Source organism: Delphinapterus leucas, chromosome 16, assembly GCF_059928025.1.
Source record: "Delphinapterus leucas isolate spDelLeu-1000000601 "Yukka" chromosome 16, BTC_Dleu_Yukka2, whole genome shotgun sequence".
In the NCBI taxonomy this organism is placed as follows: Eukaryota; Metazoa; Chordata; class Mammalia; order Artiodactyla; family Monodontidae; genus Delphinapterus; species Delphinapterus leucas.
The window spans coordinates 50,784,919-50,802,650 of NC_143144.1; the positions used below are offsets into that span (position 1 = coordinate 50,784,919).

Genomic DNA, 17,732 nt, shown 5'->3' on the forward strand with positions numbered 1-17,732 from the left:
GTATATTCTTTTGCACTTTTTCTTCACTGAACCATATAAATATTATTTTATTCTAAAAATTCATTGAAGGGCTTTAAGCTAGGGACTGACATGATCATTTCCATTTTAAGATTGGTTTCGTTGCCCTATAAAGAATGGAGAACAGGACCTGAAGCAGGTAGACAGATGGGAGGCTGCAGTGGTCGGAGCAATGAAAAGGGAAAGGAGTATTTATTTCACTTATAACACAAAAGTACAACAGATACATTTATGAGCTGGATGAGAGTGGTGAGGGAAAAGGAGGACTCAAAAATGATTCTTTCTCATGAGTAACAGGGTAGATACATGGTGGTGTCATTTACTGAGACAGAGATTTGGGAAGAGAGGCTTTAAGTTTTGGAATGAAAAATCAAGGTCCCATACTGAATATGTTAAGTTAGAGATGTCTGTTATACATCCAAGTGGAGATGATAAGTGGATAATGAGATATTTGCATTTGGTTGAAGTTCAGAGGAGAGGTCTGGGGAGGATAAGGAATTTAGGAGTTATCAGTATAAAGATATTTAAATCCATGGGAGTTGATGAGTTTGCCAAGAGGAATACTGTAAAGGAGAGAAAAAGGTGGGGGAGAGGGGAAGCTCAAAACCAAGCTCTGAGGATTCCCATAATTTAGAGTTTAGGCAGAGGAGACAGAAAAGAAGACTAAGCTGGGCAGCTAGTAAGGTTAAGAGTAAACAAGGAGAGAATAACCTTTTGCTGACCCAGAGGCCAAGTGAAGTTTCAAGGCTGAAACATTTAACTGTGTGGATGAAACAAACTGTGTGGAATGCTTCTGGGAGCTAGAATAAAATAAGACAGAGAATCCATTGGATCTTATATAGTATTTATCCTGCCCCTGTGCCTGGTATTATATTCCTTATGCCTGGAGTGCTTACTCGTCTCTTTTTTTTTTTTTTTTTTTTTTTTGCGGTACGCGGGCCTCTCACTGCTGTGGCCTCTCCCGCTGCGGAGCACAGGCTCCGGACGCGCAGGCTCAGCGGCCATGGCTCACGGGACCAGCCGCTGCGCGGCACGTGGGATCCTCCCGGACTGGGGCACGAACCCGCGTCTCCAGCATCGGCAGGCGGACTGTCAACCACTGCGCCACCAGGGAAGCCCTCCTCTGTTTTTTAAACCTAGTTAATGCCGAATGACCCTTGGAGATCCAGATCAAACATTATTTGCTCAGGTTCCCCTGTGACATAGTCTTTCAGCTGTAAACATTTCTTTCAAACCACTCAGTACAGTTGTAATTTCTCAATTATTCGTCTTTGCAATTTTTTCTCAATTATTAGAATATAAGCTCCTGAAGGGTTAGGGTCTGTTTTGCTAGCTCTCCTCCACTGTTTCAACTGACTCCTAGCCTAGTGTTTGGCACATAGAAGGTTTTCAATAAATATCTATTGAACATAAATAAATGTAGCACCTGGAGCTGGAAATCAGTAACAGCTAGTAAAAGCAATAAAGGCATTATGAGGTATGGCAGGAAGGGCAGATTTAGGGGTAGAAGTGCCTGAAGGAGAAATGGAGACTTTGACACAGCGGCCCCTAAAGACTTAAGTTCCAGACAGTACAGTAAAGCACCGTTTTATTCTATCTTCCCTCCTTTCTTCCCTTTCACACCTACTTTCTCTGTTCATTTTTACTCCTGGTCCTGCATCTTCTTCTCTACTCCAAACTAGCTCACCACAAATATGATTTTTTTGTGGATAAAGAAGGCAAACTGAATAAGGAGGCAGTGGGAAGTTAGAGAAGGAAGGGGGAGGTTATGGGAAATATAAATATAGAATAAGAAAAGGAAGACAGTAAGCTCATCAAACCAGGTACTATTCTACAAATGCTACTAACCAAGTAAAAGAGTCAAAAATAAGATCACATGTGAGAGGGTGGGTCTTGAAGTCATTCAGCTGAGTTTAAAATCCCAGTTCCACCATTAATAGCTGTATGCCTTTGAGCAAATTACTTAATCATATGAACTCAGTTTCCTCGAAACCTATAAAAGGGGCATAATAACAGTACCTATCTCACAGGGTTGTTCTCAGGATCAGTACAACAATCAGTTTTAAATGCTTAGCACCATGACTGGCACAAGGTAAATGCTCAATTAACGTTAGCAGTTACTTTTCTTTAAAATGAAGTACAGCAGGGAGAGATGGCCTAAGTAGTAAATACTTGTCATATGACTGTAGTAACACCGCATCAAAAGAAGAGGATCACTTTAAAAGAAGCAGATAAGATGTACTGGCACTTACATTTTGGGTACAGCAAAGACCTTGCCTGTGCATGGAAGATAGACTGTCACAGTACAGCGCCTCACGCCGGTAGTTGCATTATATTTTCAGAATGGCAAAAACAAGAAAACAAAAAGAGAAAGAATGCTTTTGAAAATCTTTTCTGGGAAAAATGTATCTCGTCCACGAGGGCCGCTGTGGACGACAGGTAGGATCATGCAGCGAAGGAAGTGACCCTCCGAGGGCGGGCAGCGCTCAAAGTGACTCTCCCGATGCGGAGCCTATTCCGGCCCGCAAGGACAAGGCCTGCCATTCGTTGGCTGGTCCCTAGTTGTAGTCGCGGGGCTAAGTGTGGCAGCTACCTCACCTCGGGGCCTCCGCCACGTCTTTATTGTCTCCAGGATGGAATCCGAGATCCGCGCCGCCGCCAACAGAGGGTGGTACCCACTGCAGCCCCGAGGCAGCGCCCTACCTAGCCCGGCAAGCAGAGCCCCAGGGAAACTCCGCCCACTGGCCGCTCACCAGGCCGCTTCCGCCCATTGGTCGTCCGGCATTCCGAGACCCGCCCCCAAATTTGAAAGCTTCTCCCGGGACCGGGTGGGAGGGAAGCCCACAGCTCTAGCCGGCTGCGCTCCGGGGCGTCGTTCCGGAAGCTCCGCCCACTCCCAGCGTTCCGTTTGAATTTGAAAACGAAAATAACTTGGAGCTGCTACCAGGTTGGGCCGGCGGGGCAACGTTTGCAAGTGAGGGTACGCGGAAGGAGGTGGGGGACTGCTCACATACCAGGTGAGGTGAGGAAAGGTCTCAGGCAGTGTGAGCACCTTCCGACGGGGCTCGGGACATCCCTGAGGTTACTCTCAGGACCTGGGTTGCGAAGCAATGAAGACGCCTGGGCCACCGGGTGCGCTTCTGTGGGGAGTTGAGCCGTTGTACTCGCGTTGAGGTTTAAATCTGGTCTCCGCCGCTTATTGGCTGTGTGACGCAAGGCAACGTCTTTAATCTTTCTGGGCCAGTTTCCTCATCTGTAAGAGGGGGTAATAATAGAACCTACCGCTTCGGGCTCTTATGAAGATGAAATGATAATATGTAAACCTGTTAGAAAGTGCCGGTGTATAGTAGGCACTAAGTATTTGCAATCATTAATATTTTTATTATTGTTGCTGCTGTTAGTGTTGAGGATCAGGCGTCCATTGCCAAATCTGGTGTCCTGAATCCCTAAGGTGAGCAGTTTGCTCGGCAAGTGACGTGCTGTTATTTGGGAGGGATGGGGGCCCTGTGGTGGCCGTCTGTGCAGTTATTTACAGGCTGCTGCCGGTGCCCGGGGCTCGCCCTTCTTGGGCTTTGCAGTGCTAAGCGGAAGGGGGTGTGTGTGACGAGTGCAGTGACTGCTGTCATCGCCCAGTTTGGGAGGTTTCCCCCATCTCGTTCTACTTTTTGGCTCAGTGATTCCTGCCTGGTGCAGCTCTTTAATATTCCTTACTGAAGGACTAATTGACAAAAGGTCATGCCTTATAGGTTAGCTTATTTTTAATCCCCAAGGTGATCAAACTCAGGTTTGTTTTTGTTCTTAAAACAAGGCAACATGTTCACCCCGAAGCAGCATAACAGCGTGTACTTTTTATTAGATGTCCAAGACCTGAGACTTCAGCTTGCAAAATAATATAAAGGACTCATCAGTTGTGAAGACTTTTCTTGAGACTATATTTTGTGGATGACATTCAGAAACGTCATTCAGTAGCAGATTTTATTTTTCATCAGTCTTCAACCATGAAATCTCACTGGAGAGAAGATAAAAGATGCTGTTTCTCAGTCGTGGGAACAGCCTTCCGAAATGAGAAATGAGGTCTTGAACCTTGCTGTTGCTAAAGATAATATCAGAAAAGAGTAAGACCAATTTTTTTTTTTTTTTTTTTGCAGAAAGGATTTTATTTATTATTATTAAGCCACTATACAGGGAGTTTTTATCACTACATAAATCTCTGAATTTGTTGTAGGGGATACAGAGTAGTATAAGACAAGGTCCTTGCCCTCAAGAAGTTTCTAGTCTAGTTAGGGAGGCCACACATAAGTAGAAGTTAACTAAAAGTACAGGAAGTGATAGTACCTCTCATTAATTTTATAACTGTTAAGAGGCAGTTTATTCATTGAAAACTGAACATATGAGCATGTACAAACTACTGTAACCTTACTTTTTTAAGGAGGTACAATATTCTTTTTAACTTAGTAATTTCATAAAAGATTTATCAATATGTTTTTTTTAACCAAAAATTAATTGAAAGCAAAGATTGAAGCTTACCTTCCAGTTTCCTGGGCATTTCTATGAAATTTGAGTTATGAAATGTCAAGCCAGTACTTTCATATTTTTGCACACTTTCCTCCCATATTCTAGATCAGTGATTATTTTTTATTCTATCAGATACCTTTTTTCTTAATTTTCACCCATAAATTGCATGTTTGAAATACTCTATCAAACTGCCTTTAAGTAATTTTCTCATTTTGATTACATCACTGATTATACAATAAAAAAAGCAATAAAGATATTAAACTTACTTAATTGTATGATTGGTGATCTTGTAGTTTGCTGGGTTTTGTTGAAGGTAAATGTGTAATTTCTTTAACTCTTTTTGCAGTTTAGGAAAAACAAAACCAAAAACAGCCCTGTTGGATTGAATTTGGGGGTTTCAGGACTGATCAAGGAAAAAGATACACCGCAAGGTGGCAGTAACGTACGAGGAGCTTTACTGGGGTAGCACTTTGACAGGCACTTTGCGTGCTTGGCAAGTTGCCCACAGCATGAGACTTTCCAGAGACTAGAGTGAAGGGCCAGTCACCTAGAAGGGGACGAGGGTAAGGGAATTGGGGAGGGGTGGGGGTAATAGGAGAGGGAGCTCTGTGTAAGTGATATATTGCTCAGCAGCGCAGTAGGGAGTCACTATGTCAGAGACCTCCAAAGGGTAGCAGTGGCTTGGGGGTCTTATAGTCCTGGCTTTTATCTGTGGCTAAGCAGATGGTTGGGTGCCGTTTCATGGGATGTGGGAACCAGTTGGGCTCTAAATGGCTAAAAATGAGCTTATTTTGGCTATATGTAAAGCAAACAGATGTGTAAAAATTTGAGTTTGACACCTCAGTGGGTTTTGTTTTTTTTTTTTTTTTTTTCTGCGGTACGCGGGCCTCTTACTGTTGTGGCCTCTCTCTTCCCGGACCGGGGCACGAACCCGTGTCCCCTGCATCGGCAGGTGGACTTTCAACCACTGCGCCACCAGGAAAGCCCCTCAGTGGGTATTTGAACTAATGATCTTGGCCTGCTGTGAAGAAGTAAACAATGCAGGGCCAGTATACAGGGGCCATCTTTGGCTCATTTATTTAACCCCCATGGTTGCCCATTACTAACTACCTTCTTGAACCAGGAACTCTAGTGGGCAGTCACTGTTCTGAATATTTCATAATATTCAAAGAATAGAGTGCTCTCTCCATTTCTCCCTGGTATTGTTCACCTAGTAGATTCTCAGTAAATATTTTAATGTTAATATTTTATCAGTGAAGATTACCCCTAAGTTTACCTTTAAATTTAGTGACTTGATGTTTAATTTAGTTGTAATAGTTTACTGATGCATTATTCCATGTTCACCTTAATTTTTAAGACCTGTGATGTATCAGGTACTGTTTTGAATATGTTCACATACGTTATTTCACTTTTTACTTGCATTATTTGGAAGAATTCAGTTGAACGTAATTGTCCAGATTACCGACTCCTAATTGCTAAAACATTACAAAGTCTGTACGTAACATTCTTCAGAAGACACTAGATAACTAAAATAACACAAGGTTATAATTTACTCCGCCCTTACTGTTTGATTTCTGAGAGGATTTCAGGCAGAGTCTGAGTGTTTTATACTCTCTTATTTTATGGGTTACCTTTACTCATGAAATCTCTTTGGCTGAATCTCCGCATAGGCTGCAGCACATGAATAGTAGTGGTAGGCTGTATCCAGTATTATTTGACTTAAAATCTGTAAATAATTGTCTTTTGTCCTTTCCATGGGTCATCATGTTATAGATGAAATAGTCTAATGTTTTCCTTTTGGAAATGTAGTTACATGGCAAGAAGTAGTGGGCTGGACTCACAGACTTTATAAACTATGGATAGCTTATATGCTGATTTATTAAGGTTATCTAAGGAAGTTACTGTTATTCTTGCAGAATGGAATCTAATGTAAATCAAGATGGAGTGCCTAGACCATCTTATGTTTTCAGTGCTGACCCAGTTGCGAGGCCTTCGGAAATAAATTTTGATGGCATTAAGCTTGACCTCTCTCGTGAATTTTCCTTAGTTGCTTCAAGCACTGAGGTAAGTACAAGAAAAGTATTATGTTGATTATCATGATTGACAGCAAGTGGGCACACACACACACACACACACACACACACACACTTGTGGACAGGTACAACTAGAGCAGAGCTTTCCAAACTTTGTAGGTTTAAGGCAAACTTCTATCTCAGCAATTTTTTCATGGTGCCCTAAATACATAACAGTTCCTTTTCACATAGTAGGTGCAGACATCTTAATGACTATTTATGCCCTGACCTAGTAGCCATTTGAGAAAAAAATAACTTATGAAATTTTTAAATATTAGTTTTCAATAGCCACGGTTAGTTACTAATGGGCAATGTGTGCATTGGGGGTGCTGCACAACTTCTCAAGCTTTGGGATCAAATTAGACACTGCCACCTGCATTTCCTGTTCTTCATTGTTTTGGGGTCATACTTGCTTTTTATCACAACCACCACTGGAAAATCCAGCTTCACTAAGATATGACATCATCAAAAGAAATAGTGTGATCTAAGGTTGAAACTGAACTTCTTCAAGCTAATAGTTCGTGGTGTTCAACATGTGTCAAGTACTGCTGTGGTTCCCTCAGAAATGTAAAATATTCCACTATGCCCCTAGGAATTGCAGGCCTTAGTTTAAAAAATAATGCAGATTAAAAAAAAATTAACTTAGTAGTGTTTAAGAAATAAGTCTTTCTACTACCCTACCTACTGTCACTATGTTTGCTGTGTTTATAGACTTTTTCTTATACATTTACTTTCAATCCATTTATATTCTATTTATTACAGATTAGATTATTAATTTCGATGCCTTAGAGAGATGGACTAACCCATTTTATAAAGAAAGATGGAGGGGGAAAGAGGAGTACAGGGAACATAGATAAAAGGATAATAATTATTTAATACCCATCATGTGCTAGGCTCTTTTACTTTAGCTCATTTAATCATAGATAAAGAAGAGAGGAAGGGATAAATGCCTCTTGGTGTATAAATGGAATTATACATTACTAGACTTTTGTGTGTGCCTTCCTTCACATAATACAAGGGTTGGTGAATAATGGCCTGGTTTTATATTTCCTGTTTTTGTATTGCTTACAAGCTAAGAATGGTTTTTATATTTTAAAATGGTTGAAGAAAAAAAATCAAAAGAAAAATCATGTTTCATGACGTAAAAATCAAATAGCACAAGTCACATTCATTGGTTTACTTATTTTCTAGGTCTGCTTTTGCAACCGAGTGGCAGAGTTGTGTACTTGTGACAGTCTGTAGAGCCTGTAGAGCCTAAAAATATTAAGTCTTTTTTCTTTACACACAAAAAATTTGCTGATCCCTACTTAGCATGTTGTTTTTGAGCTCCATCATGCATCATGTGTCAGTAATTTGTTACTTTTTATTGCTGAATAGTAGTTCATTGTGCAGATGTGCCACATATCCATTTACAGTTTGATGGACATATGAGTGATTTCCATTTTGGGGCTGTTATAAATAATGCTTCTCTGAATGTTTATGTGCAAGCCTGTCTGTGGACTTCTGTTTTCATTTCTCTTGGGTCGACACTTAGGAGTAATTGTGGGTCACATGGTAAGTGCATATTTAACTTCATAAGAAAACTGAGACTGTTTTCCAAAGCGACTGTACCAGCACCAGCAATGTATGCAGGTTCCAGTTCTTCCACCTCTTTGCCAACACTTGGTAATTTTATGAGTGTGTAGTAGTACCTTGTTGTGATTCTAGTCTGCATTTCCCGAAATGAGCACTTTTTCAAGTATTTCTTGGCTATTCCTATACCTTCTCTTGTAAAATGTCTCTTCAAATAATTTCCCTACTTAAAAAAATTAGGTTGTTTGTCTTATTACTGATTTGTGAGAGTTCTTCACGCATTGTAGATACATATCCTTTATCAGATCAATAGTGTCTTGATTAATAGAGGTTTTTAATTTTAAAGAAGTCTAATTTAACTTTCTTTTCTTTTACAGTGATTTCTTTTGTAAGTCCTAAGAAATCTTTGCCCAAGGTGGTGAAGGTTTTTTAAAACATTTTCTTCTAGAAATGGTTAGAGCTTTTGTTTTAATGGTTACATTTGTTATCCATCTTGAATTAGTTTTTATGTATAGTTGGTGTAGGGATACAGGTTGATTGGTTGGTTGATTTTTTTTATTTTTTTAACCTCCATTTATCTAGTTACTTTAACATTATGTGTTGAAAAGACTTTCTTTTCCCCATTAAATTGTTTTGGTGTCTTTATTGATAATCAAATGGCTGGGTATCTATGTGTGGATCTATTTCTGGATTATTCTCTTTCATTGACCTATTTGCTTATCCTTATGCCTATACTTCACTGTCTATTTCTGTAGGTTTATAATAATACGTGAAATCAGGTAGTATGAATTCTCTAAATTTGCTTCTCTTTTTTAGGAATATTTTCCCTTTTCTAGGTTCTCTGTAAATATATTCATAAATTTTAGAATTGATTTACCAGTTTCAACAAAACAGCCTACTGGGATTTTTGACTGGGATTGCATTGAATCTAGAATCAATTTGGAGAGAATTGCTATTTTAATAATACTGGAGAGTTTTAATTCATGATTGTGGTATATTTCTCAATTTATTTAGGTCTCTAAGGTTTTAGCAATGTTTTATACTTCTTTTGTTGAAGGCCCGTGTAGGGGCCTTCAATATCTTTTGTTAAATATATTCTTAAGCATTTCATGGCATTTGATGCTATTGTAAATTATATTTTTAACAGCTTTATTGAAGTAAAATTAAGATACAATAAACTGTACATATTTGAAGTATAGTGTTTGACAAGTTTTGACATAATGCATATGCTTGTGAGAATGTCACTACAGTCGAGATAGTGAATATTTCCATTACTCCTAAAAGTTTCTTTGTGCCTCCTTGTAATCCCTCCCTCCCATCACACCTGCAAGTAACGGCTGATCAAACATTAGTTTGTACTTCTAGAGCTTTATATAAATGTAGTCATAAAGTATGTACTCTTTTCTTACTAAGCATAATTATTTTGAGTTTTATGCATGTTGTATGTATCAATAGGTAATTCCTTACATTGTTTAGATATGCCACAATTCATTTATCCGTTTATCCATTCACTTGCTGAGGGACATTTGTGTTTATAGTTTCTGGCTATTACAAAGCTTCTAGGAACTTTTGTGTACAAATCTTTATATGGACATATATTTCCTTTATTTTTTTCCCCTTGGATAAATACCTAGGATTGGAATGGCTGGATCATTTTTAAGAAACTACCAAACTTTTCCCAAGTGATAATAGCATTTTATATTCTCAGCAGCAGTGTAGGAGAGTTGAGTTTCTCCACGTCTTCACCAACACTTGGTGTCGTCAATCTATTTATTTACTTATTTGTTTTTAAACAGACTATTTTTTAGAACAGTTTTATGTTTACAGCAAAAATGAGCAGAAGGTACAGTGATTTTCCGTATACCCTCTACCCCCATATAGCTTCCCTCATTATTAACATCTCCTACCAAAGTGGTGCATTTGTTACAACTGATGAATCTACTCTGACACATGATAATCACCCAGAGTCCTTGCTATATAGTTACATTGTGGTTCACTCTTGGTGTTGTACATTCTGTAGGTCTGAACAAACGTGATGACAGGTAGCCATCATTATGGTATCATACAGTGTATTTTCACTGCCCTAAAATTCATGTGTTTCACCTGTTTGTCTCTCCCCCACCCCCAGTAACCACTGATCTTTTAACTGTCTCCAAATTGTTGCCTTTTCCAGAGTATCATATAGCTGGGATTATACAGTAGCTATTTCAGATTGGCTTCTTTCAGTTAGCAATAGGCATCTAACGTCTTGTCATGGCATCTTCCATGTCTTGTCATGGCTTGATGGTTCATTTGCTTTATTTCTAAACTATATTCCATTGTATGGATGTACTGTATCCATTGTATGGATATTTTTATGTATTGGTATCAGATAGATGTTTGCATTTACCTAATGTCTAAAGATGTTGAATATGTTTTCATGTGGTCATTCATTCACCTATTGAAGGGCATCTTGGTTGCTTCCACGTTTTGGGAACTGTGAATAAAGTTGTTATGAGCATTCACGTGCAGATTTTGTGTGGATGTTAAGTTTTCAGTTCCTTTGGTTAAGTACTAAGGAATGTGATTGCTGGAGTGTATGGTACTAATATGTTTAATTTTGTAAGAAATTGCCTATCTTCCAAAATGGGTGTAACATTTTGCATTCCCACCAGCAGTGAATGAAAGTTCTTGTTGATCCATATCCTCAACAGCACTTGGTGTTGTCAGTGTTCAGATTTTGGCCATTCTGATAGGTGTGTAGTGATATCTCTTTTTAATTTGCATTTTCCTGATGACATACAGTGTGGAACGTCTTTTTATATGCTATTTGTCCTCTGTATATCTTATTTGGTAAGGTGTCTGGTAAGGTCTTTGGCCCATTTTAATCAGTTTGTGTTCTTATTGTTGAATTTTAAGAGTTCTTTGTATATTTGGTAGTAGTCCTTTATTTGATATATATTTTTGCACATATTTTCTCCCAGTCTTTTCATTCTCTTTACTATGTCTTTCACAAAGCAGAAAACTTTAATTTTAACGAAGCCCAACTTATCAATTATTCCTTTCATAGATCATTTCTTTGGCATTGAATCACAAAAGTCATTGCCAAAGCCAAGGTCATCCAGATATTTTAAGTTATTTTTGTGAAGGGTGTAAAGTCTATGTCTAGGTTAATTTTTTTGCATATGGATGTCCAGTTGTTCCAGCACCATTTGTTGAAGAGACTGTCTGCTCCATTGTATTGCCTTTGCTTCTTTGTCAAACGTCAGTTGTCTATATTCATGTGGATCTATTCCTAGGCTCTCTTCTGTTCCATTGCTTCTGTTCTTTTGCCAGTGCTACACTATCTTGATTACTGTAGCTTTATAATATGTCTTGAAGTTGGGTATTGTCAGTCCTCCAACTTTATTCTTTCAATTTTATGCTGGCTATTACGGGTCATCTTTTTATTTTTAGTCATTCTAATAGGTGTATATTGGTATCAGATTGATATTTGCATTTACCTAATGTCTAAAGATGTTGAATATGTTTTCATGTGGTTATTTGCCTTTTGTATATCTTTGGAGAAATGTCAATTTAAATCTTTTGCCCATTAAATAAAATTGGATTGTTTTCTTATTGAATCTTAAGTGTTCTTTATGTTTTCCAGATACATCTATCTGTCAGATATGTCCTTTGCAAACATTTCCTCTATGGCTTGTCTTTTCATCCCTTAAGTGTTTTTGGAAGAGAAGTTTTTAATTTTGATGAAGTCCATTTTACCAGTTTGTTCTGTTACTATTGTGCTGTTTGTGGCGTATCTAAGAAATCTTTACCTAACTCAAGGCCACAAAGATTTTCTTCTGTGTTTTGTTTCAGAAGTTTTACAGTTTTAATTTTATATTTAGGTCTATGATCCATTTGGAATCAATTTTTTGTATAATGTGAGGTATATATTCAAATTCCTATTTTTTTATTGCATATAGATATCCAGTTGTTCTAGCACAATTTGTTGAAAAAACTATCCTTTCTGTACTGTATTTCCTTTGCACCTTTGTCATAAATTAAATGCCCTTGTATGTGGAGGTTTATTTTTGAATACTCTATGTATTCTGTTTCATTGATCTTTTTGTCTGGCTGCCAATACCCCACTGTTTTGATTACTGTAGCTTTAAAATAAGTGTTGAAATCAGGTGGTAGTGTTAGCCTACCAAATTTCTTCTTTTTCAGAGTTGTTTTGACTGTCCTAGGTACTTTGTATTTCTCTGTGAGTTTTTAAATGAGCTTTTAAATTTCTACCAAAAAAAAAAAAGCCTCCTGTGGTTTTGATTGCAATTCCATTGAATCTGTAGATCAGTTTTGGAAGAATTGACATATTAACAACATTGAGTCTACGAAATAATGAACAAGGTGTATCTCCATTTATTTTGGTCTCCTTTACTTTCTCTGAGCACTGTTTTTTAGTTTTCAGTGTATAGGTGTTTCATATCTTTTGTAAGATTTGTCTCTAAGTAGTTCATAATTTTTGAGGTTATCCTAAATGGTATCGCTCTTTAAAATCAACTTCTATTTCTTGCCAGCATGTAGAAAAACAATTGATTTTTGCATTTTGATCTATTATGCTACGTTGCTAAACTCATTTAATAGTTCTAGTAACTTTTTTGAAGATGTCAGATTTTTGTATGTTCATGTTGTCTGTGAATAAAGATGATTTTATTTCTACCTTCCCATTCTGGATGCTTTTCCTTTTTTTTCCTTTTCCTCCTCCTCTTCCCTTTCTCTCTCTTCCCCCGTCCTTCTTCCTCCTCCCCCACCTCCTTTCACCTGATTACATTGGCTAAAACCTCTAGAACCTCTAGTACCGTGTTGAATAGAAGTGAGAGCAGAAATCCCTGGGTTGTTACTCATCTTGCTACTCATCTTTGATTCAGTCTTTCATCATTAAGTATGATGTTAACTATAGGTATCTTATAAATGCTCTTTATCAGGCTAAGGAAGTTCCCTTCTATTCCAGTTTGCTAAGAATTCTTATTATGAATGGATGTTGAATTCATATATCAAATTCAAGTCATCATTCAAATGCACTTTTTTTGCATCTATTAGAGATAAAAGTTTCTTCTCATTCTTTTAATGTTTTTAAGTACCCTAATTGATTTTTGAATGCTAAATTGACCTTGCTTTTCGGGGATAAACCATTTTTTGTTAGGATGTACTATCCTGTTTTACATATTAGCTAATATTTTTGTTAGGGGATTTTTGCCTCTTTTTTATTCTGACAGAGAACTTTTATCCAGAATATATTTAAAACAATTACACGTTAATAATAAGAAAACAAACAGTCTAATAAAAGTGGACAAAAGATTTGAACAGACACTTCACAAAAGAAGATATTTGTAGGGTCAATATGCACCTGAAAAGGTGCTCAACATCATTAGTCAAAAGGGAAAGGCATAAATTAAAACCACAATCAGATACCACCCTCACACCCACTAGAATGGCTATAATGAAGAAGACTGGCCACACCACCCATTGGTGAGCATGCAGAGCAACTAGAATGTTCATCCATTGCTTGTAGGAATAGAAGATGGTACAACCACTTTGGAGAACATTTTTTTTTTTTTTTTTTTTTCCGGTACGCGGGCCTCTCACTGCTGTGGCCTCTCCTGTTGCGGAGCACAGGCTCCGGACGCGCAGGCTCAGCGGCCATGGCTCACGGGCCCAGCCGCTCCGCGGCATGTGGGATCCTCCCGGACTGGGGCACGAACCCGTGTCCCCTGCTTCGGCAGGCGGTCTCTCAACCACTGCACCACCAGGGAAGCCCATGCCTCTATCTTAATAAAGGATATTGTTTTGTAATTTTTTTCTGAGGGTATCTTTGTCAGGTTGTGGTGACCAGGTTATGGCAAACTCAAAATTCGTTGAAAAGTGTTCTCTCTTCCTTTATTTTCTTAAAGAGTTTGTCTTTAATTTGTGTGATTATATCCTTAAATGTTTGAGAGAATTTACCAATGAATTACCAGGTTTGGAGTTTTTTTGTGGGATTATTTTGTTTGAATGTAAATTTAATTTCTTTAATAGATATAGGGTTATTCAAATCGTCTACTTCTTGTGTCTTGTTTGGTGAGTTGTGTTTTTCAAGTCATTGTTTCCTTTTTTAAAAAAAAACATTAAAACATTTATTTAAAATTATTTTTTAAAAAATGAACTAAGCTCATTTCTTCCTCAAAGGAAGCAGTAAAGAGAATGCCATACAGCAAAAAAAATTCTGTGTGTGGTGCAATTGAGCATTTGGGTTAATAGACTATTCTGGTTACTTTTGATTTATTCTACATTTCTGTGTTTTAGTGACTTAGAGCCTTGTTATTTGTATTGGTTTTAAAGGTTAGGATCTTATGGCAAAGAAGCATATTGTAAACTTCAAGTATAAATATAGAAGGCAGAGGAAATTGAGTCTTTTGTGGTATTTTTGTTTTTTTAAAAACAGATTTGTTTTTCTTTAAACATATAAAGTGGTTAAAAACAGAGTCACTGTTTGCTTAGAGGTTTTGTATAATCTCAGATTGTTTTATAGCAATCAGCCACTTTAAAGAAAGATGATCTCTGAAAAGCCATATTTTTTATTTTTAAAATATTTTCTCCTTTTAAGGCAAGCAGTTTGGAATCCAAAGATTATCTCCAGGTTTGTCTTCGAGTAAGACCATTGACACAGTCAGAAAAAGAACATGAGTCTGAGGTTTGTGTTGAATTTAATATGTTTTACTTCCATTAAATGGGCAAAATACCATTGTTTTAATTTACTTATTGTTAGTTTTTATTTATTTATTTGTGTTCTAGGGCTGTGTGTATATTCTGGATTCACAGACCATTGTGCTGAAGGATCCTCAAAGTATCCTTGGTCGATTAAGTGAGAAAAGCTCTGGGCAGATGGCACAGACATTCAGTTTTTCCAGGGTAGGTACCCATGTGAAATGGAAGATTTTTCTTTTCAGGAAAAGAAACTTGGCTTAGGCTAAATTGCTACCTAGTTATATATAATGAACTATATACATCTTGTGCTTATGAAACTTAAATCTTAGGTACTGGTATTTTTTTCTCAATGGTAGGACTCAAATTTCAGGTGTGTAAATATATAATTGGAAGTGAGAAAATCTTTGTAGAGTTCTTGCAATCTTTTTTTGGTGGAGGGAAGTATCCTTTTCAAAATCTAGATGAAAAGTTATTGGTTGGGGGCTTCCCTGGTGGCGCAGTGGTTGAGAATCTGCCTGCCAATGCAGGGGACACGGGTTCGAGCCCTGGTCTGGGAAGATCCCACATGCCGCGGAGCAGCTGGGCCCGTGAGCCACAACTACTGAGCCTGCGTGTCTGGAGCCTGTGCTCCGCAACAAGAGAGGAAGCGACAGTGAAAGGCCCGCGTACCGCGATGAAGAGTGGCCCCCGCTTGCCACAACTAGAGAAAGCCCTCGCATAGAAACGAAGATCCAACACAGCCAAAAAAAAAAAGTTATTGGTTGGGTCAGATTTCTATCTTGAAAGCTTTTTGAAAGTAGTTAAACTAGCAGGTGTATTTGTGGGAATTGGGGATATGGCAACTATTTTAAGAATGAATCTTGTAGGACAAAATCTTTTAAATATTAAAAACATGAAAGGGTAGAACTCATTGTGGATATTAACTTGAACATTCTAAAAAGATTTTTTTAAAAAAATGCTTGTTTAGGTTTTTGGCCCAGAAACTACACAGAAGGAATTCTTCCAGGGTTGCATTCTACAGCCAGTTAAAGACCTCTTGAAAGGACAAAGTCGGCTGATTTTTACTTATGGGCTAACCAATTCAGGAAAAACTTATACATTTCAAGGTAAATAGTTTTATTTTTGCTAGAAAGGAAGAAAGAGGCACTAATAATGTACTCATTTTCATAATACTTCTTATAGTTATGTTTCCATTGCCTAGCACATTTGCTCCATTTTTAATAGTAATAGCATATTGAATGTGTATTGCCAATGGCTTTTAATTCAGATCGACTACTTTACCCATATGTAGAGAATTACATGATGATAAAAACTCAGAACGGGGCTTCCCTGGTGGTGCAGTGGTTAAGAATCCACCTGCCAATGCAGGGGACACGGGTTCAAGCCCTAGTCTGGGAAGATCCCACATGCCACGAAGCAGCTAAGCCTGTGCGCCACAACTACTGAGGCTGTGCTTTAGAGCCCGTGAGCCACAACTACTGAGCCTGTGTACCACAACTACGGAAGCCCACACACCTAGAGCCCATTCTCTGCAGCAAGAGAAGCCACTGCAATGAGAAGCCCACGCACCACAACGAAGAGTAGCCCCCGCTTGTTGCAACTAGAGAAAGCCCGTGTGTAGCAACAAAGACCTGATGCAGCCAAAAATAAATAAATTAATTAATTAAAAAAAAAAACCTTAGAAAAAGGATTGATGTGACATACGGAATTAAGCATGGATAACCAGGGAAACACTTTATATTTTATTTTACTTTTATACTTTGTGATAATGAATGATAGCCAATCTTAAAGCCTGATCTGAATGTAAAATTTCAGGTTTTGCATCAGAATAATAGTTGATAAAATGTCAATTATACAGTGAAGACCAAAATGATGGAAAACCGAGTAATCCTTCAACTTCTCTCACTTTTGTCTCAGCTTTTTACTCTTGCCTGTTAGTGGTATAAAAGGAGCCTTGGTAGTTCAAGAATGTTTTTTTCTAAGAGAGTATAAAACAAAAATTCTTTTCATAGGCACAGAAGAAAATATTGGCATTCTACCTCGAACTTTGAATGTATTATTTGATAGTCTTCAGGAAAGACTGTGTACAAAGATGACCCTTAAACCACATAGGTCCAGAGAATACTTACGTTTATCACCAGACCAAGAGAAAGAAGAAGTAGCTAGCAAAAGTGCATTGCTTCGACAAATTAAAGAGGTATGGGAGTATTTTAGTATGTAAAATATACATAATCCTGACCTTTTAGTAGCTCTTTAGTTTGTTTCAGCCTATATTGGACTGTTTTGTGGTGCTTGTGGCTATTGTCTTTTCTTTTTGAGAAAAGCATTAAAAGCTTTTTTGAAGTCATCTCTTCTTATTTCATACTGTACAAACAGCAGAAATGTTTAAACAATACAAATGTAAATGGTTCTTAAATCTATTTTGGTTGCTGTAGAAACAGCAACTTTCTATATAATGATTTTTAAAAATTCTTTTTTTTAATTGTAAAAGTAATATGTATACACAAAATCTAAACAAGAGGATGTGAAAAATAAAAGTGAAAATTTCCTATAATTCCATTCCTGAAGAGAAAACCAATATTAGCAGATATGAACATATCCTTTTTGATCTTTTTCTCTCTGTACACACACAAAAAATCTATGTACAGAGCTTTCTGTATGTGTCTATATATACACACAGAAACATAGTCATATATAGTTGCATATATCTTCATATCTTTTTCTCTATATGTAGGATATGGTCTTTTTTTTTTTGCGGTACGCAGGCCTCTCACTGTCGTGACCTCTCCCGTTGCGGAGCACAGGCTCCGGACGCACAGGCCCAGCGGCCATGGCTCACGGGCCCAGCCG

At 37.8% G+C, this 17,732-nt stretch overlaps 2 protein-coding genes across 7 annotated transcripts in view; one reads left to right on the forward strand and one right to left on the reverse strand.

Annotated features, from left to right (window-relative positions):
• PANK1 (pantothenate kinase 1) overlaps positions 1-2,832 on the reverse strand; it is a 111,456-nt gene extending 108,624 nt beyond the window's left edge. The window contains exon 1 of the mRNA XM_089897905.1: positions 2,271-2,832. The gene's annotated coding sequence lies outside the window, so the exon portion shown is untranslated. The remainder of the gene's footprint in view (positions 1-2,270) is intronic.
• A 98-nt stretch (positions 2,833-2,930) lies between these two features.
• Positions 2,931-17,732, forward strand: part of KIF20B (kinesin family member 20B) — a 74,802-nt gene continuing 60,000 nt past the window's right edge. Inside the window, exons 1-6 of one of the 6 annotated variants that reach the window (XM_022569373.2) lie at positions 2,931-3,035; positions 6,450-6,597; positions 14,782-14,868; positions 14,970-15,086; positions 15,850-15,988; positions 16,895-17,079. In XM_022569373.2, the coding sequence (XP_022425081.1) occupies positions 6,451-6,597; positions 14,782-14,868; positions 14,970-15,086; positions 15,850-15,988; positions 16,895-17,079 (675 nt within the window). In that variant the 5' untranslated portion in view covers positions 2,931-3,035; position 6,450. Of the gene's footprint in view, positions 3,036-3,060; positions 4,134-6,449; positions 6,598-14,781; positions 14,869-14,969; positions 15,087-15,849; positions 15,989-16,894; positions 17,080-17,732 lie in introns of those variants that run through there. The other 5 variants (XM_022569372.3, XM_022569377.3, XM_022569376.3 and 2 more) reach the window with 5 other exon arrangements.